This window comes from Rattus norvegicus, chromosome 8 (assembly GCF_021556685.1).
Source record: "Rattus norvegicus strain SHRSP/BbbUtx chromosome 8, alternate assembly SHRSP_T2T, whole genome shotgun sequence".
Classification (NCBI taxonomy): domain Eukaryota; kingdom Metazoa; phylum Chordata; class Mammalia; order Rodentia; family Muridae; genus Rattus; species Rattus norvegicus.
The window spans coordinates 97,207,501-97,231,896 of NC_141541.1; the positions used below are offsets into that span (position 1 = coordinate 97,207,501).

General features: G+C 39.6%; 1 protein-coding gene across 18 annotated transcripts in view; it reads right to left on the reverse strand.

The window, feature by feature from the left end:
• Positions 1-24,185, reverse strand: part of Syncrip (synaptotagmin binding, cytoplasmic RNA interacting protein) — a 32,919-nt gene extending 8,734 nt beyond the window's left edge. For 8 of the 18 annotated variants that reach the window (XR_015626808.1, XR_015626807.1, XR_015626806.1 and 5 more), the window contains exons 1-9: positions 23,679-24,169; positions 21,407-21,525; positions 21,180-21,287; positions 18,819-18,932; positions 18,544-18,720; positions 5,845-5,980; positions 4,060-4,265; positions 3,401-3,550; positions 2,829-2,950 (exon numbers count right to left, since the gene is read on the reverse strand). Coding sequence is in view for 12 of the 18 variants with exons in the window: in XM_087562859.1 (XP_087418985.1) it covers positions 2,829-2,950; positions 3,401-3,550; positions 4,060-4,265; positions 5,845-5,980; positions 18,544-18,720; positions 18,819-18,932; positions 21,180-21,260 (986 nt within the window). In the remaining 6 variants the exon portion in view is untranslated. 18 annotated transcript variants of the gene reach the window in all.
• Positions 24,186-24,396: the final 211 nt, after the last annotated feature.

Below are 24,396 nucleotides of genomic sequence, written 5' to 3' on the forward strand. Positions count from 1 at the left end.
AAAAATTAAAACAGAGCAAAAACCCAGACACATATTATTCATCTAAAAGTAACAGTTCCAAAATATGCAAACAATCTTTTTCTTGAAGTAATTTTACGTTTTATTTATTTTGGGAAAAGGGACCATGCAGCCATAGCTCACATGGTAGAACTTGAAAACAGAAACAGACATGGTTCTCTCTTTCCTTCCACCATGTGCATTTCAAGAACGGAACTTAGGTTGTCAAACTTGGCAGCAAGCACCTTATTTGCTAGTTCATCTCACCAACACTCAAAATAATTCCCCTGTTTACACCCCATTCATAAAGGAGCAGCTATTCCCTAGGACAACAATAGACATAAACAATGCTCTTCCAGTACAATAGGTTTTTAGACTAGGATATCACAGAAAGGTCTACCTGATTCATTATCTGGAGTGCTGGGATTAAAGATGTATATCACCACCACCTGCCTTTATAGAGTACGATTTTTATTCTAGCATAATGACTAGTAAATTATCTTTTTTCTGAACTGAAGGAACAAAAGCCAAATTCTAATCAATGTAATGATAATGATTCTGTTCCCACTCCTACTAACGGGTACATATGGTAATGTCTAGGGAAATGACTGGGCACTACACTATCTAGAAAAGGCAAGAGATGTTACTGTCTTACAATGAAAACACACATACAAATCCAAACCATCAGCAATCAAAGAAGAGAAGCCACTGTCTGTGTAGTTAACAGACTCAAAACTGTCATGTGGATTTACAAACAGATGTTACTGCTTTTATCAAGTCACAAATGTAGCTTTGTAATCACAATCTAAAATAATTTCTTATATTCTGATGCCACTTTAATAAACTATCTGTCTTCTAAAAAAAATATGGACCTCTCAATGCATAGAGATATTTACTGGTTTAAGTATTAAAACTCAAAACTCTTATAGTCCACCACCTCCAAAACTTCTTTAACTCTTAAAAAACTACAGATCACAATGGTATATCTTAAACATTCAGTTTGATCCCAACTGAGCATTTAAGAGATTAAGATCCACACTGGAGAGGTGTAGCTCAGAGGTTAAAAGCACTGTCTGATTTTCCAGAGATCCTGAGTTCAATTCTCAGCAATCACACACATGGTGGCTCACAACCATCTATACTATGATCTGGTGCCCTCTTCTGGCCTGCAGGAATACATGCAGGCAGAATGCTGAATACATAATAAATCTTTTTTTCCAGAAAATACCTCATCTGATTGGAGGTTATTTAACTGTAAACTGGAAGGTGGCCACTTCTTTATTAAATGCCAAGTACCTTTCTCCCTAATAATTTGTCAAGTGTAACCTTCAACTCCTAGACTCGGCAAAGTTTCCCATACTCTTGAAAAAATGTGCGTGTATTATCCAGGTGCATGTCCCAGTATGCACCAAAGGCTGACTTATGTTCTAAACTAAGTCTCCAGGCTTGATGGTCAAAACAGCCTTCTCACTAACATCTACTTTTCTTTGTTCATTTTTTTCCTAAAGAAAAAAGATTTTTGTTGTGTTTGTGCACACACAAATACCAATGTGTATATGGAGGAATGAGGACAGCTTTTTTTTCCTTTTTCTTTTCTTCGGAGCTGGGGACCGAACCCAGGGCCTTGCGCTTGCTAGGCAAGTGCTCTACCTGAGCTAAATCCCCAACCCCATGAGGACAGCTTTTAAGAGTGAGCTTTCTCTTTACCACATGGACAACCAAACTCTAGTCAACAGGTTTAACAGCAAGTTCCCTTACCCACTGAGCAATCTTATGGGCCCTCCTTTATTTCCTTATATGCACAAGTACCTTCTTATAGGCCCTTTACAAAGGTGTCTCCTAACAATACAATTCATCACACATCTATTTTTAAGACCTTTTTAAAAATTTCGTGGATGTATGCACCAATCAATGTCCATGCATACAAGTACTGAGATAGGCATCAGAATGATCTACTGTTGTCCAGAAGATTATGATATACCAGACATGGATGTTAGGAACTCAATTCTGGCCCTATAAAAGTTCAGCAAACATTTTTTAACCACTGAGTCATGTTCTAATATTTATTATAATCTATACCCATTTCAAAATGTCTATTCATTATCATATGCAATGTATTTGTGAATGTGTCTCTGTATCTCTTCGATAAAGGTAACAATCTAATAAAAGATTTAAATATTCTACTACTCTCCAAGAAATCTCAAGTAGGCATGATGGGACACACCTTTAATCCCAGCCCTAAGGAGGTAAGCAGGTAGATCTCTTGAGTTCTAGGCCAGCTAGTGCAACAGTGAAACCCAATCACAAAAAAAAAAAAGAGACAGGCCTGTTCCCTACATCCTTTTACCAAAACTATGAAGTCGGGCTGGAGAGATGGCTCAGCGGTTAAGAGCACTGACTGCTCTTCAGAGGTCATGAGTTCAAATCCCAGCAACCACATGGTGGCTCACAGCCATCTGTAATGAGATCTGATGCCCTCTTCTGGTGTGTCTGAAGACAGAGAGAGTGTACTTACATATAAATAAATAAATCTTTAAAAAAAAAAAAACTATGAAGTCATACATGACTAAGATGCATAGTATTTTCAAGAGAACATTATACAGTAACATTGCTTCCCTTTCCTTTCCTTATTTCATCAAAGTATCAGCTGCTTGGAATTGTCACAAATATGTTCAGCAGCAACACTTATTTAGATCTGTGGCATTATTATATTACAAAAATTCTTTATTCAAATTGTTTTTCACAGGTAGGTAGTTCATAGATTTGACGTTTCATTAACATACCAAAATTAAACATATATAATTTACGTTAATTATAAAATTTTTACTCACATTTGATTCTTTGCTGCTTGCCTCTGAGCTTTTCTTTCTTTCCTCTTCTGATCTGGTGGCTTAGCAAAAACAATTTCAATGTTTTCTCCCTCCAAGTCTTTACCATTCATTTCTTCCATAGCCTTTAAAAAAAATGATAATGATATATGTGAAAGAAAGCCTTTCAAAATAATAATTTAAAATTTTAAAAGTATTTATCATTAACTCTGAAAGCATTAAATGATTGGACTCTATCCTCTTCACAATTTTTACTTTAAAGAAAGATTTGCATAATTGGATTTTTTTGTTTTTCAAGACCGAGTTCCTTTGTGTATCCTTGGCCATCCTAGAACTCACTGCTTCTGTAGATTGTTTCTGCTGGCTTTGGACTCACAGAGTGCCTCTGCCTCCCAAATCCTGGGATTAAAAGCATGTAACCACCACCACTGCCCACCTTGAATGGATTTCATAACCTGAACCTCCATAACCATAACCTTCATAACCATAACCTCCAACCTATAAAGCATACAGACGTTAATACTAAAAATGCTGGTCTAATTTAGATGCCTATAGAGTGTCTACCACTTATTTACCTTGACAGCACCATCTCTCTCATCAAAATGAATGAAAGCATAATCTTTTAGCTTCTTCACTCGTTCCAGTTTCCCAAACTGACTAAACGACTTTTCTAAAATTTCTTCTGTTACAGTGTTGGCAAGGTTGCGTACAAACAGCACTTTTACCTGGAAAAAAAAAAAATCAAATTCCCAGAGTTCAATTTCCAAAAGCATTTTACCCAACTCTATTAACTTTAATTACAACCACTATCAGAACATAAGTTTTTAACTCCTCTTAATAAATACCAAGGAGTGAGATTGCTGGTCAAATCAAAAAGTCCTAAATAACAGGTATTAAACAAGTTATACTTTGAAAAGTGCTGTAAGCTAAAACTAAAGTAAACCTACACATATACTAGGATTACAAAACTTTATTACAAACGTGTAAGAAACTATAGATTAACAGAAACTTAAATCATCCCATGTAGAAGACAGTCCCTTACAAAACTCAATTCGATGAAGAGATTTCTATTTTCACTTTCTATGCACACACATTTCTTAGTATAGATCTCTAATCACTTGGTAAACTACATTTTTACCATCAGAAACCATCACTTAAAACAATGCATACAATTTTTTGGTGTTTTCTCTCATGCTCCTTTTAGCTCCACCAAAAACATCTGAACTATCATTACCTTTGCCATAACTTCAGGATCAGGATCTTCAATAGGATCAGCCCATTCAACAGTTCCAACATTTCCCCAGACTTTAACTTTACCACTCATTAGCCTACGCCTTGCCTGGGCAGCTGTTTTATGATCTTCATATTCAAGAAAGCAAAAGCCTCTGTTTTTTTTCTTGTCATCAGGTTGGTGGTATAAAATGACATCTGTGAGACCCTCTAAAATTAAGCAAACATTCCAGAAAAACAATTAGCAAAAACTTTAACAGAAAAAACCTTGTTTACTAACATACTATTTAAATACAAATGAGAAATAACCTTATTTTCTAGACACTTTGACAAAAGATGATTATTTTTTTAGAAACTAGATTATTTTATTAGAAAGGATCAAAGATACGCATTTTCCATACTCTCAACAGTTAGGAAGTTAAAACAGGTCATTGAGTTTTAAACCAACCTTAACTACATAATGAAAACATACTTTCAAAAGACCTCAAATCGGGGTTGGGGATTTAGCTCAGCGGTAGAGCACTTGCCTAGCAAGCACAACGCCCTGGGTTCGGTCCCCAGCTCCGGGGGGAAAAAAAAAAAGACCCCAAATCTTTCCAAATCAAACCTGCCCAAGTATTCTAAGCCAACAAAAGCACAGTTTTCTATCTAGCCCCAAGGACCATTTTAATTCCACTAAATACAAAGGAATAAAAATCATATAATTTAGAAAAATGTCAGCAAACGTTGCCACACATGGTTAAACTAATTCATTACACTAAAAGAGTGTCACATTAAAAAGAATCCAGGTCTTCGGCATAAGCAAAACATTACCAATAAACTACATCCACAGTGCTTGGTTTTTATGTGTTTCTGAATAAAGGTTCCACTATTTTGCCAGTTCTAAAATTTATTTAAAAGACCATCTTTTTCTGCCCTCAACTCTCAATGGCATTACTTCAAAGGAAAGCAGCAGATAATATTGCTACTACCAAACACTTTTCTATGTTTCTAAAGACTTAACAGAATAACTTTCTAAACACTATAGGCAAACAAACAATTCAAAAACAATGATACCATATTAACATATCTCTGCTTATATAGCACGCATTCCTCCTTAATATCTAAGAATTAACAACACCTAATGAACAGAAATACAAGAGACTTGCAACAACTTTTCCGATTAGATTCAAATTCCAACCATGTTCCTAAATCTGATTTTGTCTTCTGTCTAAAAATTTCATAGGGGCTCATACAGCAGTCGGGCCCTTGAACACGACCTTGAACTTCCAGTTACCTTGCCTCCTCTTCCCATGCACTTGAATGACAGGTGTGCCTCAACACCATACCTGGCTTTATGCAGTGATGGGAATCAAACATAAGGTTTTGTCAATGCTAGGTAAATACACTAAACCTGCAGTCTTAAATCAGCTTAAATGCCAGGAAATTATTCCCCTAAACCTCTATGTGCACTTACTTTCTTTTTTTCTTTAAGTGTGTGTATATAGATGTTTATTTGAATATATCTGTGCCTGATGCCTGCAAAGGCCAAAAGACAGGGTTGAGAGCCATCAAGTAGGGCTTAGAAATCCAACTGTGGTCCTCTGGAAGAGTAACCAGTGCTCTTCAATGCCCAGCCATCTCTCCAACCCAGTGTTCCCTTCTCTCAATAACAAGGCGAGGAGAAAATTCTTAGTTAACAAATAAGTTTTTTAAGTGTTCAGAACAGTATCTGTCACCCCACTCCCAAAAAAAAAAGTTTTCTCCATTACTAAAAAATTGTATCTTCCGCCAATTAAATCCAACTTACCTGTCACTTTACTAAATTCTTCAAGAATCTGTTCCTTGGTTTTACTCTTAGGAATAGAGCCCACAAAAAGCCTATTGTTGGCAACTGAGATGCAGACACCAATATGTTTCCCGGAACGAATTTCATGATTATTATACTGAAAGAGAAAAAGTACACCGCATTTTCAATTTACTAATTTGATAACATTAACTTCTAAAGATTATCAATCATATGCCAATAAAACTTTTTTCCCCAAAAGAAAAACTTTAACACTTTGTATCATGTATTTTCAATTTTTCCTTATAGGTAAAGCATATAAAAGATATTAGTGATACATAAGAGAAAGACACAAAGTGGCATAAAAAGAAACAGGTTTGGACATGATCAAATTACATTCTGGAAAGGTATGGAGATGTTGCAACAAAATTTTTTGTAGAATACCCAACTACACTTTACTGTAATTCCTATTTTAGAAAGAATGTTAATCTGAAATACAAAGATTTCCCTTAAACACTAAACAAAAATCATAGTTTTAATACCAGTTTAGTTTTTTTAATCTTTTACTACTGATTTCACAGTATCTTAATCTTAAAATCATTTTTCCATTCAGGTGTTTAAATTCAAGGACATCTCATTCAAGATGATCAGGTTTCCTCCCTCCAAGGTAACCATAACAAATACATTTTTCTCATGTCCACATCCTCTTGTAATGAGTTTCAAATAGAACACACAAAAAAATAAATAAAGTTTAAAAAGGAGTTCATTTTTATTCTAAATTTGACCTTGTTGTTAATCCCATTACATTTTTTCCACATATACAATTAAATCAGAAAGGAAATGACTCCTTTTTCAGAGAGAGAGAAAAAGGGAGCACAGATCAACCCAACTGTAACACTACAATGAAAATACATGTAATGTTCACCTAACCACATCCTATAGAATGGTGATATATGGAAGAGTAGGAAGTTTCCAGTTTGTCAAGTAAATTATAAGAATTTCATTTAAAATGCCTCAAATTCCTATACAGCAGATGTACAGCTGGTATTCATGACTTCCCCCAACACCCCCCCCCCAAAAAATGGAGCAGGGGCTATCCCAAAAGCTGTTGCTTCTATGTGGGAGATGTTCTTCTAGCTGGGCTGCCTTATCTGGCCTTAGTGGGAAAGGATGTGCCTAGCCTCGCTCCCAAGACTTAATGTTTGCGGGTGTGAGGATACCCAGTGAGGCCCCCACCAGATCAGAGGAGAGGGGGAGGGAGAGATGGGGGTAAAGATTGTGGGATGAGGTTACCAGGAGAGGGGCAGTGAGCAGGATGTAAAAAGCGACTAAACCAATCTCATACACACTTGACTTCGACTACGATCTATTTAGCTCCCAAATGGCTTTACACATAAAGAACCACTTGATGGCTGTGGTGGGGAACACCTGTGATCCCAGCGCTCAGGAGGCTGAGGCAGTTGCATGGAATTCAAGAGCAGCCTGGTCTACAAAAACAAAGTCTGTCTCTGACAGGTAGGGGGAAAGAATCAATATAAGTTCTATTGTTTCAAAACAAGTATTATCAGGTATTACAATTTATATATAATTCAGGCCTGACTCCTTATCATCTTGTTCTTCCATATAATCAAATTTAAATTCACATTTTTTTATCATGAGTTCAGAACAGTTTCCTACCTTCATTATCAAACTAATTACGGGTTTACATCTAATTCTCCATATTCATACCAAACACAATTTTTACCTATTGAAAAAAGTCTTACAGCTAGAAAGATGTCTCAGCAGTTAAGGAAACTTAATTACTCTTCCAGAGGACTCATGTTTCTAGCACCCATAATGGCTCCAGTTCCGGGCTCCAGTGTCCTCATCTGGGTCTGCAGGTGACAGTTAACATACATGGCAGACCCACATGGTTCAAATACGTAGCAGGCCAAACACCCATTCACGTAAAAACTAGTGTTGAAATTAAAATCTAGTTTAGTATACCCAGAGATAACATCAAATACATCCCAAAACAGAGGCTAGCTTCCATTTCTTTGAGTATCTTATATACAGAGTTTCTCAGACACAAATTTTGAACCTCTAAGCCTTAAAAAGCAGGGGTGAGGTGGGACCTCCCCTGAAACTCCACTAGTCATGGTCTTCCAATAAGCTGAACTCTCACAAACACTCTGTGATTCTCAAGTCCTATGACAGTCAACAAAACCATCCTTTCATGTTGACATCCCCAAACATACTCAACAGAAGTAACTCTGCCACTCCCCCCCCCAGGAGACATTTGACATTATTATCACAAACTGAAGGGGACAATTAAGAGGCAGGGATATTGCTCCTGGTATATAATGAGTGAAGAATGTCATAGATGCTGGAAAACATCCTACTATTCTAACACACTACTCCTGGAATTTATCAGTTACAGTAAGGCTAAATCTTACCATACACTTTATTTCCTCATATAGCACTTACATTCTTTGAATCTTCTCCTTTAGACCAAAAGGCTTAGACTAAAAAATTTCTTGAACCAAGTATTGCAGGGCAAAGCTGTCAACTATAAATATCTCATTATTCAAATAGCTAAAATCTATATTGTACTTCAGCATGTAGCTTCCTCCCCAATATTCACAAAATAAATCTATCATCAAATAGACAGCCTTAGTGACATGCATTTATGACTTCCAGCATCCCAGAGGTGAACTCTCTGAGTTAAAGGTCAGCCAGAGCTACAACACAGTGAGCTCTAGGGAAATGAGACCCTGTATCAAAAGCAAAATGGAGAAAAACAAAGACTTCTTGGTTAAACCAACAAATTAATTATTTTTGAAAGCAACCAAAATCCTTAAAAGAAACCTAGGAAAGGCAAGACAAAATAAAAGTTCCATCGAAGCAATAGCAATACAAAGTGTAAGGGTTGGGTGTGGTAGCCACCCACATCTTCAATTCCAGCACTCGAGAGGCAGAGTAGATAGATCTCTCTGGTGGAACTGGAAGGCAGCCTAGCCTGGTCTAGAGTTAATTTCGGGACAGCCAAGGCTATGTAGTGAAACCTGTGTCTAAGAGTAAAAGAAAAAAACTTTAAAAGAAGCCACTTATCTGTAGAGTAGCAAATACTTCCTTGCTTCAGCCACCAAAAATATGTCATTTTAAGTAATACAAAAACTTCCATGTCCTTCCTTCTAAACTATATTATGCCTGTATCAACATAGGATAAAAAAAGATTTGAAAATATGATTTGTGATTTATCAAATAAAACTTACTTTTTCACCCACATTTGACTCAACAAAAAGCTGAGGGTTGTAATACACACCTGTAATTCTAGCACTTGAAAGGCTGAGGCAGGAGATCAGCATGGGCTTTACAGACAGACTTACAAAGGACAGAAGAGAGGAGAGGAGACAAGGAGAAAGCTCAGAGAATACATGCCTCAGTAGGGGCAAATAACCCTGAGTCAATGGGAAGAGTACAAATAACCTGATTTTATGAGTTCTAAATTAAAATGACTAGCTCTTACTTTTGGGACTCTGTCACTTCAGGCAGTTAGGGTTAATCAGTAGAGCATAATGGAATGAAGGATGACCAAAATGTTCCTATTTAGCAAAATGGGTTCTCAACAAAGCTTTATAAATCCAGTAATTGCCAGTCAGATGACCAAGAATAAAATTCTGACCATTAATCAGTGTGGGGAGATGGCTCAGAGGGGAAATTGCTTGCCACTCAAACATAAGGCCCAGAGTTCCCATACCCAGAACCCATGTAAAGTCAACACAGTAGCACTGTGATGCCAGCACATCTACAGAGACAGAAGGCAAACATAGGACAATCCCTGGAAAATAACTGGTCAGCTAGCCTGGCAAACCTAACTACAAAACAAAGATAACCTCAATCTCCCTAAGATTGGGCTTCTACTAGTGACTCTGTAAGCACCATGGCACATGAGCACGTGTGCACTCTGTCTCACACACAAAAGACAAACCTGTCTCTCAGTGAGACACCTGCACACAGTCCCTCACTCACACACATAAGGCAAAACACACACATAGATTTTAACAATCTCAGATTTGAATTGTAATTCAAAATAGTCTTTCTTACTCTCCTCAGCAAAGCCACTACATACATGCCTATTTCTTTTAAATCATTTAATTAGAAAGTTTTCTGTTATGAGACAAAAAACTACCTCCTTAAAAATTGTACAGTGAAAGGTGTTTCCTTACTCAAGTGATAACTCTTCATATGCCTACACATGATGCTCAGGACTTACACTGTTCTTTATGTCTGACTAATCATTCTTTACCAGTAACGGCAAGCAAAACGACCTACCTCCAAGAAGTCAGCACTCTCAAGTATCACTTCAAAGTGTCATCTACAATATAATATTGGTAAATACAGACTGAGATTGAGGAGACTACTGATTAATCCACCCACATACACATCTTTGCCATGGTCTTTCACCTTAACAGCTAAATCTAAGGCTTACCTTACTTGATGGCCACAACACATTACTTACATTAGTTAGACAAGGGTTTATCTATACCTTGTAGACTCTTTCCTAGGATATCAAAATATTTCACACCCAGATTTTCTCATCCACACTACAATCTTTTTCTTCAAAATATATGAACTCTTTCTACCGTTGTAATCCCTCACTTGACCTTAAGTTCTTTTCATTCCAACTTAAGTTCTTTCCATTATTCAACCATTCATTGTCATGCTACCCACTCCAAGGCTCAAAAAAAAAAAATATATATATATATGTGTATATATATATATGTATATATATATATATATACATATATATATATATATATAAAGAGCTTTGCAGTTTTATAAGCAACCACCTTCTGTCACTTGGTACAGAAGATTACAATTATCCCTATTTCCTTCATTGTGCTACTCAATCCTTCTCAAGCCTCATCTACCAAACCTAACCCAACTGAACTATCCTTTTACACTACTCCTGCATCTTTCACCCCATTTGCTTGCACTTCAGTTGTCCACATAAATACTCTAAAGTCAACAATTTATAATCTGTACTATAAATTGTCATGCTAACACATGACAACTTAACACATGTAACAAGAAAGCAGAAAGGGAACTATTAACAGAAAGGAAGTAGACCAGCAAGGAAGGAAAACAGGAGGCAGTGATTGTCAACAAAATACTGTGCTATATGTGCTTAAACTTAATAAATAAAAACTGTATACTCAAAACAATTTAGTAATTTTAACTATTTTCGAACTTGCTAGTAAAGTATTTCATGGATCTATTTTCCCAGCTGCACTCATTAAAATGGCTATACACATGTATACATATATATACATGTATATATACATGATGGCAGTACACACACATGATGTATTTTATGTATAATGCTTGTGTTTGAAACAGGATACTGGGGCTGGAGAGATGGCTCAGTGGTTAAGAACACCCGACTGTTCTTCCAGAGGTCATGAGTTCAATTCCCAGCAACCACATGGTGGCTCACAACCATCTGTAAAGAGATCCGATGCCCTCTTCTGGTGTATCTGAAGACAGCTACAGTGTACTTATATATAATAAATAAAATAAATCTTAAAAAAAAAAAAAAGAAACAGGATACTGTAACATAACACAAATTTCACAGCAAGATCCTTGGCCTCTGCATGCTTCAATTATACACCACTAGACACAACACAAAGGTAAGGTAAGGCAAGGTAAGGTAAGGGGTTTGAGTGTCTAAAGGACCCAAAAAGTCAATACTATAAAAGTCATTGTCAATATGGGAGCAGACATCTATTAGTGTTAACACGGATGCTATTAGTATTTTTTCACCAGGATATTTTCCCACTGGAGAACTGTCATAGACCCTGAAGCCACCATCCACTGGCTCCAAATCAGCAACACAGAACAACATACACACTTGCCCGTCCACTTTCCTGGTTTTGGTTTCTAAGTTCTGCTTCTTCTGTTGTTACCGGGATAAGGGTGTATTTATTTTATATGTACAAGAGTTTGGGGTGTGTTTATGTGCATGGTAACACCAGGAGTCAGAAAAGGGTCTTGGACCTCCTTGAACTGGAGTTACAGATGGTGGTGAGCCACTACATGGGTATTATAAACAAAACCCAGGTCCTCTGTGAACACAGTAAGTGCTCTTAACAGCTAAGGCATATTTCCAATCCCTGGGTTCTGGCTCTGTTGTTTTTTGTCTCACATATCCAAAGCTGTTAAACAAAGACAACCTCTAACTTCTGTTCCTTCTGCCTCTTCCTCCCAGTGCTAGGATTATAGGTGGTTTATGTACTATTAAAACAAAGATTTTATGAATTCTAGGCAAGCACTCTTATCTCCTGAGTTACAGTCCCAACCCTATTTCCTGTTTTTTGACAATCCAAAATTTTGTACTCAAGTATCTCAGAGATGTAAGAGTGAAAATATCATCCATTAATTTACTTCTAAGCCCTACAACATTTAAAATTATTCCAAGTGAAAACTAGAAAATCATCCCAAGTTATTCATAAATTAATATTCTGGTATAAAAAAATTATAAGACTTATGTTTATTCACCCAGAAACTACACAGTGGCACTGTTTTAATTGAGATAATTTACAAAGTGGGGACAGAGGGTGGCAGTTTCAGGCTAGATATAGCTACATTACTACACTGTCTCAAAAAAATCCTCTATGAACACAAATGTCATGCCATGTGCTGCATACATACCCACCAATCCAGTTTAAAAAAAATTTGATTCTAGAAATAAAAATATTATCTGAGAGGGGTTGGGGATTTAGCTCAGTGGTAGAGTGCTTGTAGCAAGCGCAAGGTCCTGGGTTCGGTCCCCAGCTCCGGGGGGGGAAAAAAATTATCTGAGATCTTCTACATTACCTAACTATATAATTCAGGCAACTAGGCTACCTGGTAGGGTAACTTTATGTATTTACTATCTGCTTAAATTGTTGTGCCTGGTTTATGGTAGGCAGCCAGATAAACCTAGTATAACACTAAAGCTAAGTCAGTAAACTATAAGGTCTCACAGATTACTCATTACTCATTCAACTTCTTTCCATATTCAGATAAACTGCACACTAAATTCTGGAAATATCATTTAAGCTCATCAGTTAAGAGCATCAGTTGCTCTTCCAGAGGATCAGGGTTCAATTCCCAGTATCCACATGGCAGCTAATCTTCATCTCCAAGGGTACAGCATGGGCTACACAGAATACATGCCAACGAAACACCCATAAAAAAAAAAAATTACAAGTTTTTAAATGGGATAGAAGATGGCTCAGGGGTTGGGGATTTAGCTCAGTGGTAGAGCTCTTGCCCAGGAAGCGCAAGGCCCTGGGTTCAGTCCCCAGCTCTGAAAAAAAGAAAAAGGAAAATAAAAAAAAGAAGATGGCTCAGCAGTTAAGCACATACTAGCTGTTCTGGCAGAAAACACAGGTTCAATACCCCAGGTCCACAGGATTGTTCACACTGTCCAGTTCCAGAACATATATATTCTATGTATACTTATGCATGTATATATGTATACATATATGTACAGATACATACTTATATATGTGTATATACATATATACATATATACTTATAAAATATATAAAAAAGGGCAATATATCCAAGCCATTCCCACAAATTTAAGAGACCCCTAAAGTAACTTTTAAAAAGCACTAAACTGGGGCTGGGGATTTAGCTCAGTGGTAGAGCGCTTGCCTAGGAAGCGCAAGGCCCTGGGTTCGGTCCCCAACTCCGGAAAAAAAAGAACCAAAAGAAAAAAAAAAAAAAAAAGCACTAAACTACAAAGTCTATCCAGAAATAAAACATTGTACCCATTTAAGAACCTAAATCATGGGGTTGGGGATTTGGCTCAGTGGTAGAGAGCTTGCCTAGCAAGCGCAAGGCCCTGGGTTCGGTCCCCAGCTCCGGGAAAAAAAAAGAATGGGGGGGGGGGGGGAGGACCCTAAATCATAAACAGAAAAACCTAGAAACATGGAAAGGTTAAGAATGCAAGTTCGTGGGAGGGGTTAGGGGGATGTTGGCCTGGAAACCGGGAAAGGGAATAACAATTGAAATGAAATGTAAATAGGAAATACCCAATTTAATAAAGATGGAGGAAAAAAAACAGAAAAAGAATGAGAATTCATAAACCAATCAAAAAGACTACATTGGGGGTTGGGGATTTAGCTCAGTGGTAGAGCACTTGCCTAGGAAGCGCAAGGCCCTGGGTTTGGTCCCCAGCTCCAAATAAAAAAGAAAATTTAAAAAAAAGGGCTACATGATCATCTACATTAAATTTCTACATTAGAGTTAAAATACATAGTTATTAATACATGATGTATGCAAAACCTATACATAAGTAAAACATAATAATGCAATTTTAGATTGGACTGTTAGGGGCTGGGGATTTAGCTCAGTGGTAGAGCGCTTACCTAGGAAGCGCAAGGCCCTGGGTTCGATCCCCAGCTCCGAAAAAAAGAAAAAAAAAAAAAAAAAAAAACCTAGATTGGACTGTTAAACCATTAAGTTGTCTAAACTAAAACATCACAGCCTATTCATTGGTGCTCGAAATCATGTTAAACAGAAGGTTATAATATGCTGTTGCTATTTATTCTTGTTCTGTGTCTTCTTGACTTCATCTAGAAGGGAGAGTATGAACAGTCGTCTACAGGAATGGAAAGCAAGCCTGTTAAAACAGTTGAGAGCACCACTACTTTCTGCAGATGAACCAGTTTAAGTCCCTACATGGTAGTTCACAGCTACCTGTAACTCAGTTTCACAGGATCAGACCACCTCTTCTGACCTCCCGATACCAGACAAACACACAACCCACATACATACAAGCAAGAAAAACGCTCTTTTACAGAAGAAGTTGAATCTGAGATCAATCACTAAAATTCTCTATTAGCTTTTCTTCAGTAAGATGGCTCTTTGTCTTCATTTATATTACTATTCCAACTTTTGATGGTTTGAGGGTGTTTTTTTGTTGTTGATGTTTGTTTCTTTAGGGGCTAGAGAAATGGCTCAGTGATTCAGAGCACCAACTTCTCTTCTAGATGACCCAAGGTTCTACTCCCAGCACCCACCTGGCAGCTCTCAATCCTCTGTTAACTCCAGTTCCAGGGGATCCGACACCCTCTTCTGGCCTCCACCGGCACCAGGCACACAAGTGGTACAGATTTACATGCAGGAAAAACACCCATACATGTAAAAAAAAAACTTTTTAAGCTACTTTTTTGCTACCTAGCAAAAGTGGTGTTATTTTTATACCTCAAGCACATGATTTTTTTAGTGTGTTGTGTATACATATATACAGTGGGCATGCAGTCTAGTTGATACTGGGTATCTTCCTTTATCAATTCTAATCTTTTCTTTTGAGACTAGATTTCTCAGTGAACCTGTATGGAGCTCATGGACTAGAAATAACTGGCAAATGAGCTAAATAGATTCATTGTTCCCATCCCCCAGGGCTTGAGTTACTCAAGTTTAACACCAAGCCTGCCTTTTACATGAGTGCTGGGGATCTGAATTTAAAATCTTCATGCTGGTATAGCAACACTGGGTCACAATGCTGTCATCCTAGCCCTAGAAAGATAATCTAAATTATTTCTATAGCCCTTCATTTCACCTCAACTGACGAAAGTAAACTTTTGACAGCTCAAAGATTGCCAGACTACCAATGAATGGCAGAGCTGTATCATATGCCCTCTTAAACAGAAGCATTCTTTTAAAGAGGGAAGCTAAGATAAAATATAATATATACTGTATATATTTATATAGAGTATATATTTACATATAAATATATGTGTAAAGAAACATACTTTCTTAATGTCAATCCTACACATTCAATTATATTCATTAGGACAGGGCAGAGACTCAAGCAATAGTGAACTCCAAAATATACTTATTTTTCTCCTTGCAGTCTTATTTAAAAATGGTGGTGAGCATACCAGATCTGAAAATCAGAAAGACAAGGTCTACAAAAGTTTTTTATTTCAACCAGTCGTGGTATTCTTGAGAGGTCGAGTCGGAATAAATTAGGAATACACAGCAAGTTCAAGGTTATGCTACAAAAGATCCTAAAGTTCTACTTTACAATTTTTCAGAGTATTAGGATAGGTATGCTATGCTATTAGGGTATGGTACTAAAGACTGCAGAAAGTTGTGGTGACAGAACTAACCACTTTCTAATTGGGTATGAGGCCACCTCCATGGAAAAGTATACGGGTCCAATACTGTACAACCTGATCAACTGCCTATGATTGGGGAGGTCATAGGCAGACCAAGAGGTGTTAACTACCTGCTAATATTTTGCTAATAGATATTTAATAAAACTGACTTCTAAACATTTACAGGTTTCTTAAATTTTGTTTTGTTCTTTTTTTTTTTCTTTTGATTATGTTGAGTACACACATCCAAAGAGGCCAGAAGATGGTATGGGATCCCCCAGAAGCCAGTTACAGGAGATGGTGAGCTCCTGCACCAGGTCCTGGGAACTAAATTGGGATCCTCCACAACAACATATTTGCTTGTGTTCAGTCATCTCTCCAGGCCCCCTAAACATGTATGTTTATACCCAAAAACAAGTGTTGCTCTCAACCTTGGGAATAGAAACACTTCTTATAGCAGAGGATGACACATAATGCAGAGGACTCCTAACTGGTCAAACTGCTGAGAATAAGTGACTATCCACTGCTTGGTTCTAAATGGTTCATAGTATCCCCTCACCAAGGCTTGGGGGAAGTAGTAGAGAATTGGGAGATGAAAGACTGTCAGAGTGGGAAACTGGGAGGAGTGTTAGGAAGCATGGACTTCTGGAAATGGCATATCCTCTGCAGTCATAGACATATAAGATCTGAGGCTACCTGTACAAGACTGGGCCCTTTAACATGCCATCAAGGATGAGGGAGGACTCAGGAGATCCCACTCTTCCCTGAGGAGGATTTGAAAGTTAATAGCTGCTATACTGAAGAGAGAAGTCATTTTCTTCAGTGGTGTAACCACTAAGTTGTCCAGAAAATAACCTCCTACTCGTGTTTACCCTAAGTGGGGAGAAGGGAGTCAGTGAGAAAAAAGGGTATGAAACAGGGAATGGAAAGGGGGTGGGGAATAAATACAGTTATATCTTGTATACAGGTATTGTCAAAACTGAAAAATGACTATAAACATCCCCGATTTCAAAAATAAGACTAAATAAAAGCATAGTGGTGTATTCATTTAGTTCATAGGACTACTACAGCAGGTGGTTCTCTGAGTTCCAAGGCAGCCACAGCTACATAATAAGACTCAGTACCCAAAACAAAAACAAAAAACAAAAAAACCCTCAGAAAACTGTTTTAACCACAAATAACCTATTTTATTCTCTTTAAAATATTTCAGAAGGGTTGGGGTTTAGCTCAGTGGTAGAGCACTTGCCTAGCAAGCACAAGGCCCTGGGTTCGGTCCTCAGCTCCGAAAAAAAAAAAATTTTTTTTTTCAGGAGAAATCAACCTGAAGACTTTAAATTTGTTTAGATTCCATTAAAAAGCCAAATTTAACAAGCATCTGTCATAGTGAGTTGTCCTAAGAAATGATACAATCAGGTCTGTGGAAGAAGAGATAGGAAGATCTCAAGAAGTTATAACCCTGGCCTACCTATAACGTCAAGTAGGCCAGAGCTACAAACAAAAAAAGCAACACAGTCCTGAAGTTTAACTGATACCTGGATCTTAAACTTTTTTATAATTCTTAGTTACATCACTTCCCTTTCCCTCCCTGCAATTCCTCAGGTGTACACTCCCTTGCTTGCTCTCAAGTTAATAGCTTTTATTTCTTCAATTACTGCTGTTGCTATTGGGGTGTGTTTCTTTCCTACTGTATATTCCTATTGGGTTTCTCGCCACCACACCACAGGGGCCTCAATCATGACAGTCCTCATGCCTCAGTACAGAAATTCAGAGCTACTACACCCTGGCTCAATCTTTTTGATTCAAAGAATTAAAAGAAAAAAATTCTGTTAAATATTTCATAATTTTATACATTTTTAAATGTTAGGAAATTTAGGTTCTCACCAAACATCTGCTTGTTTTTAAATCAAACATTCCCGCTCACAAAAAAAATACTTTATGAGGCTGGGGATTTAGCTCAGTGGTAGAGCGCTTACCTAGGAAGCGCAAGGCCCTGGGTTCTGTCCCCAACTCCGAAAAAAAGAACCAAAAAAAAAAAAAAAAACCTTTATGTTGCTACTTAGAATATATCATCCTGGTATCTTCTGTGAATTTTAACTGTACTGTCTTTTTATTTTAAGTGTATGGGTGTTTGGTCCACATACTTGTACACCACATGCATGCCTGGCGTCACCAGAAGGGGGCATCAAATCCCCAAGAACTAGAGTTTCAGATGGTTTTGAGTTGCCCTGTGGGTACTCAAGAGTTGAGTGTGGGGCCTCGGGAAGAACAGCCAGTGTTTCTAAGAGCTGTCTTATTTATTTACTTATTTAAAATAAATGGGTGTTTTGTGAATTTGTGATGAAGGAAAAATGTGGTCTAAGAAAAATTCTCATATTCCTTTAATTTTACCCAGAGCTATCCAAAGCCAGAAGCACAAACTAGAAATTCCGTACCATCTACAGATTCTGAATCTTATCAAATACCCCTTCTATAATGCATATACACAGGAAAACACGGCACTTCAAAAACCACCAGATAAAACACATTAAGCAAAAACTGACATTAAGCCTAGAGAAAAAGGAGAAGAAAAAAACAAAAAACTTACCAGTTTAACAGCCTCTTGTGCTGCTTCTTTTGTACAAAAAGTGACAAAGGCATAACCTCTGTTGAGACCAGTAAGTGGATCCATCATTAAACGAAGATCCCATATAGGTCCAGCTTTCTCAAACAATGGAACAAGCTCATCTTCAAACAGATCTCTGGGGATCTTCCCCACAAATATCTGAAAATTAAATATGAATTCACAATCATGGACAATTCTTTAGAAACTAGAGCTGTATTTTTTTTTACTACAAATGGTGTAAGTTTAAGGTTCTTTACCTCAGTGCCAACAGAAGGCTGCTGACCTGAATAAACAGAATCTGGAGGTGGCCCCCCATACTTCCTCTGACCTGTAGTCACATCAAGAGTGTAGCCTGTTCTTTCCAAAAGTGCCTTTAAAAAGTTCAAAATGTTGTTAATGCTTCATTTAAAATACAGATTTTTAGTAATTAAGTCAATCCCATTCAAATATTACCAATCTTAGCAACATTGCTCCATACAAATGAGTAAGATCTGTTTTAGAATTCTCCCTTTTTACATAAAATATCCAATTAAAAAAAAACATTCTCCCTTTCATGTAACCTACAATCAAAATTTCAGAATCCTGTGCATATCATTGTTATTGGCCAATTAATTACTGAGCAATAAAAATTAAAATCGACCCACCAGCAACTTCTAAGATATATATATATATTGAGTCTGCTAAGAGAAACCTCATTTAAAGCAGGCATGGCTTTAATCCCAGCACTCAATAAGCAGAGGCCATGGGATCTCTCTGAGTTCAAGGCCAGCCTGGTTTACAAAGACAGAGTTCCAGGACAGGGCTACACTGAGAAACTGGTCTCAAAACACAGACACATACCACATACACACTGGGGGGGCGGGGGGGGGGGGCGCACAAGTATACCTCATTAAAAATGCAACAATTTGATTACTATTGAACTCTGTATTTCTTACCCAATAAACTCTTAACCCACCCAAAGACACACAATACCATTTGTGGGCATTTTGTCACCTCCACCCCTTAAATCACGTCTATAAACTTGGAAGGCTATATGAAAAGCTTTTCTATTATTTGCTGTCAAAGTGTTGTGTACCACAAATAGCATGGCTCATTCAGAAGAAAAGCAGCCAAAATGATTTTGAAAAACAGTAAGAAACTACAATCATAGAACTTTTATCTCCCTCAACTTGTTAAAACTTATAACTCATTTTACTCAATTAGGGGTTTTTCTTCATCCGTTATTACAGGTAAAAGTGACAAAAAGGACATGTGTAACCTGTTTAGCCAAATAAGCCCAAAAGTCCGCTTCTGTATCAACGAGGAAAGTTCTCTAAGTAACAAAACTATTTTATTAACTAGTTAACAATTCAAAATAAGGACCATAAGATAAAACTTATCAAAATGTTAAGTCACCTCAATCTCCCAAAATTTTTTTTTTTACTCAAACAGCATTACATATGAAATTGTGGGAACGATGTATAGGATGCTTCCTTGATGTAATTTATCCCCCCCAAAAACCTGACTTATAAAAATATATCAATTTTAAAGGTATTCATAAACGTTTAACAAAGTTTCACAAAAAACTGTATGATCTAAATGGCTTTTTCATTACTCAAATTTACTCAAAGGTATAACTCTTATGAAGGAAGGGCTGGAGAAATGCCTCAGTGGTTAAAAGCATTGAGGCTCTAAGTTCAAATCCAAACACAACTCTTCAGAAATTAATAATTCCCCAATCGCACTGGCATAATTGCAATACAGACTATAAACCCCATTTTTATTGGGAACCTAAATTCAATTCGTTCACAATCCTTTGTAAAAACTCACACTGTTGACAAACAACATCATACTCCAATCTTGTCCACATGATCTAGGCTTCCTTTTCCAATAGAGGTATAATACCACACATTTATGCCCTTCTTAGCAACTGCTTTTCTTAAACCATAGCTCTTGCCTAAAGAAGTGGTACATTACTAAAATCTAAAAACTAATATAAACTATACTCTTTGAACTACACCTAACTCACCAAGAACACTACCTAAATGAGGCCATTTAATCTTCTAGGACCTTAAAAACAACCAACCTGCAACAAAAGAAACTTTCACTCCCAACCCATTGTCCTTGCTTACCAAACTTGGTTTTAGAAATAACTGTCCTTCATAACCCAATAAAAGAAACAATACTAAATTCTAAATTCATTGGGACCCTGCCCTCCTAAAGGGAAAAAAAAAGCAGCCAGCCAATCTGCTCCCAGTTTTGTTGATCAGTAATCTGTAAACATTTAGACTTAACCACCTCTTTAAATGTTTCTTACACTTTTGTAAGTGACAGCACACACAGGTTGGAACAGTAGTAGCCAGACAAAACTGCAGTGATTTTCAAAAACCAAAAGTGGACACAGTCAATCTTTTTTTTCAAAGTGTACTCATTAGAAGACAATAACCTTAGAAATACACATGCGTGTGTGTGTGTGTGTGTGTGTGTGTGTGTGTGTGTGTGTGTGTGCGCGCGCGGCGCGCGCGCACTTCAGGAATAACCTTAGAAATATATGTACCCGGGCACACTTCAGGAACATTTGACAAAGCTCTTAAATAACTGGGAGGGTTGTAAAGCTGCAGAAAGTTTTAAAAGCATACCTTAATCTTCGCCTCATCTGGTCCTTTACTAGAGTCTGCTACTTTGGTCCCTTGTTTCTCTCTCTGCCTGTAAGTCTTCATGACTCCACATAAAAAGGCACTTTTGTTCTGTAAAGAAATTTCCAATTCATATTTAACATTAGTATGTTTATATCTAATAAATTTAAATGAACACATCAAAAATATTCATTTTTAATTCTTTCTACACTGACATTAAATTAACATACCTGAACATGAGAGAGATCACTGTCTTTGAACTGTTGAAGCACTGCCAATGCGCCGTCTTCATTGAACTCTTTTAAAGCTTCGATAGCTCTCTCATCTAAATCACTATGTGCAACTAGCCCTGGAGAAGAAAAAGTTTAGTGAGTTATCATCTTTTAAATTTTCTAAACTATTTCTTCAGAGTCCTGTATTTACCCATACAGGTACACATATGACAATGGTTCTACCTACCCTCCTTATCCTCCCCTCCTCTACATAATGAAACACCTACTTTAGCCATAAGTCCTCTCAACCACAGAAGGAGTCAACCTATTTTACATCCTGTTTTGTGTTCGAGTAGTCCTGAACACTCAATATTTCTACAGTAAATATATAAGCCTACAAATCCTAAAGTCAACCAACAAAACACCAAGCCTAACAACTGAACCTCTCCTCAATGTCAAGTACCACTAGAAAAAAGGAGCCACCACACCGAGAAAGACAAGAGAACTAGCCTAGAGTTACCAAGTTATTAAACAAGAATCATGCTATAAAAATACCTCAAAAAGTCACATGGGCTGCTCTCAACATTCAGCAGCTGTTGCTACTATCATATACTTATCCATCAGGCCAGACAGCCTTCCCCTAGGGAGGTCTATCCCCTCATTTCATCCCTCCCTCTACACTCTACCTCAAACCTAAATTAACCAACTATCAGAACAAGGCCAAGCTCCAGTTCCCACGTTTATTGGAAACCACAAAAAGTTGCTATTTTAGCTCAAAGTCAGAAATCCAATAGAAAAATTTCATAATGTAATTTTGCAAGTGTTAGTTCTTACCTGCAACGTAAATTTCATCTAGTTTTTCAGCAACTTTCTGTGGTAAACCAGCATCAAGCAATGTCTGAAAATTTTCTGAATGGATAACTGCTGAAGTAGTATCCATGGGCTCTTCAGTACCATTTCCATTAACATGTTCTGTAGCCATGTTTCCAGAGATCTGTTCAAACGCAATAAGCAAAATTAAACTAGGATCTTCAAACAGAATAGAGGACAATGACAGTCCCAATCTTTACTTTCTCTTCCACTTGACTACAACCAGTCAGCCTGAGCCTCCCTTGAAAGAAACCTTAAAGTCACTATCGCCTGACAAGCCAGACTGTGGAGCCCGGGGTACAGAAGGACCGATTCACTATTTTCTTCCTGAGCACCACCCCTCACTTCACCTGCTAACTAACACTCACTGAGAAAAACCTTATTACAAATGAAGCCCAATCAGCACAGCGACCGGCCCAGCCTGCCACACGCAGCACTTCCAAAACGGAGAATAAGGTGTGTGAAGCAAGCAACGCTGGGCTTGTCTCTCTCCAAGGTAAACCAGAAAGTGCGCTTTTCCCGCCTGCCGCTTATAGATCAGTAACAACAGCCAGCGAAGAACAAAGCGCTCACACAAGCCACCTTCCCACCACCCAATTCCTCCACCCTTCACCCCCACACCCCAAAGCCCGCCCCCGACTCCGCACCCGGAGCGGCAGCAACGCCACTGCAGCCGCCAGGAGCCCATTAGAAACACGTGCTCTGCGCCTTCAAATGTCCTACCACTTCCTTCAACGGAAACCCACCGAGTACCAGGCCAAGACCGTCATGACCGCCTCCCAACATCAACCCGCAATCGGGGTCCGAGCCCCCCGAACACTGCAGCCGCACATCTCGCCCCTCAAAAGCGAGGCCGCGGCGGCGCCAGGCCACGGGCTCTCCCCGCCCCCCAGCGCCGCCGTCTCCGCCGTGACACATGGCTCTCCGCCCCGGGCGCTCCCGTGCGCCCGCGACCCCCAGCCTCCCGCACCCCTCGGTGCAGTGGCTGCGGCGCCGAGGCCGACAGCCCGCGCCGGGAGGGCGTTCCGCCGCCAAGCACACGCCCGCGGGAGCCGAGCACCGCCCAAGCCCGCCGGCCGGTCGCGGGACAGCACCCGCGCCTCTCCGCCCACTCCCGCGCCGCCGGCCACGACAGCACCAAGTCCGCCGCCGCTCGCGATCCGCTCGGGCCACGGGGCTGCCGAGGCGCCTCCTCCCGGAGCGCCGCAGACAAAGCCCAGACCCGGCAGCACATGGAGAGGAGGAAGTGGCGGCGCGACCGCGGCCTACTCTCTCGCAGCCCCGGCCAACGTGCTCTTCTCCCCCTTGGAATCCATTTTCCAGAAAAGCCGGTTTCTCCCCGCGCCGCCCTCCCCCAAGCACCCTCCAAAATGTCACGGAGCTCCCCCCTCCCCAACACCCGTGTGCCGGCCGTCGTTACCTCCCCGCGGGGCTGGGGCCGAGGAATCCTGTCCGACCGGGTCGGGTGGCGGGGAACGCGTGCTCGCTGCTCCCTGTGTCCGGCGCGAGTGGAGCTGTTGTAAAATGGCGGCCGAAGCTCACGCCGCTGGCAGCAAACCCGATCCAGTTCCACTCGCCTCCGAGCGCGCTCCCAGTGCGCGCGCGCGCCCCCGCGTGACCCCCCTTCCCTCCCCTCCCTGGCGCGTCCGCTTCTCTCACTCACTCCCTCAGCCCCTGCCCTCCTACAGCTCCTCCTTCTCCCCTTGCCACCTCTGCCGGCCGTGGGCCGCCCTGTCCTCTCGGTCTTCGTCCTTCCTTCCCTGCACCTCCTCCCCCAGCTTTCCCACTCCCGTCCGCGGCCGCTCAAGCACGAGTGGCCGCCCTTCTCCTCGCTGGCTCTCTGGCTCACGCCCTCCCTCGCTAGCTCTCTCGGCCCGTCCCCAGTCCCTGCCGAGTCGCTCTTTCTCTCTCCCGCGCTGACGTGACGACGCAGCCGACGCCTCAGGACGCGCGCCCGTGGGCCCCGCCTCTCGCCCCGCCCCTAGGTGCTGGTAGGGGGGGGAGAGACCCCGCCCTTCCGCCGCGGCGACCGTGAGGGGCCGAGTGAATGGGAGACCCGCCCTCTGTGCGGACACTCCCTCGCGCTCCGCGGGCGGGGCTGCCGGCTGGCTGTGTGTCCCACTCCTTCTTTGTCAGGA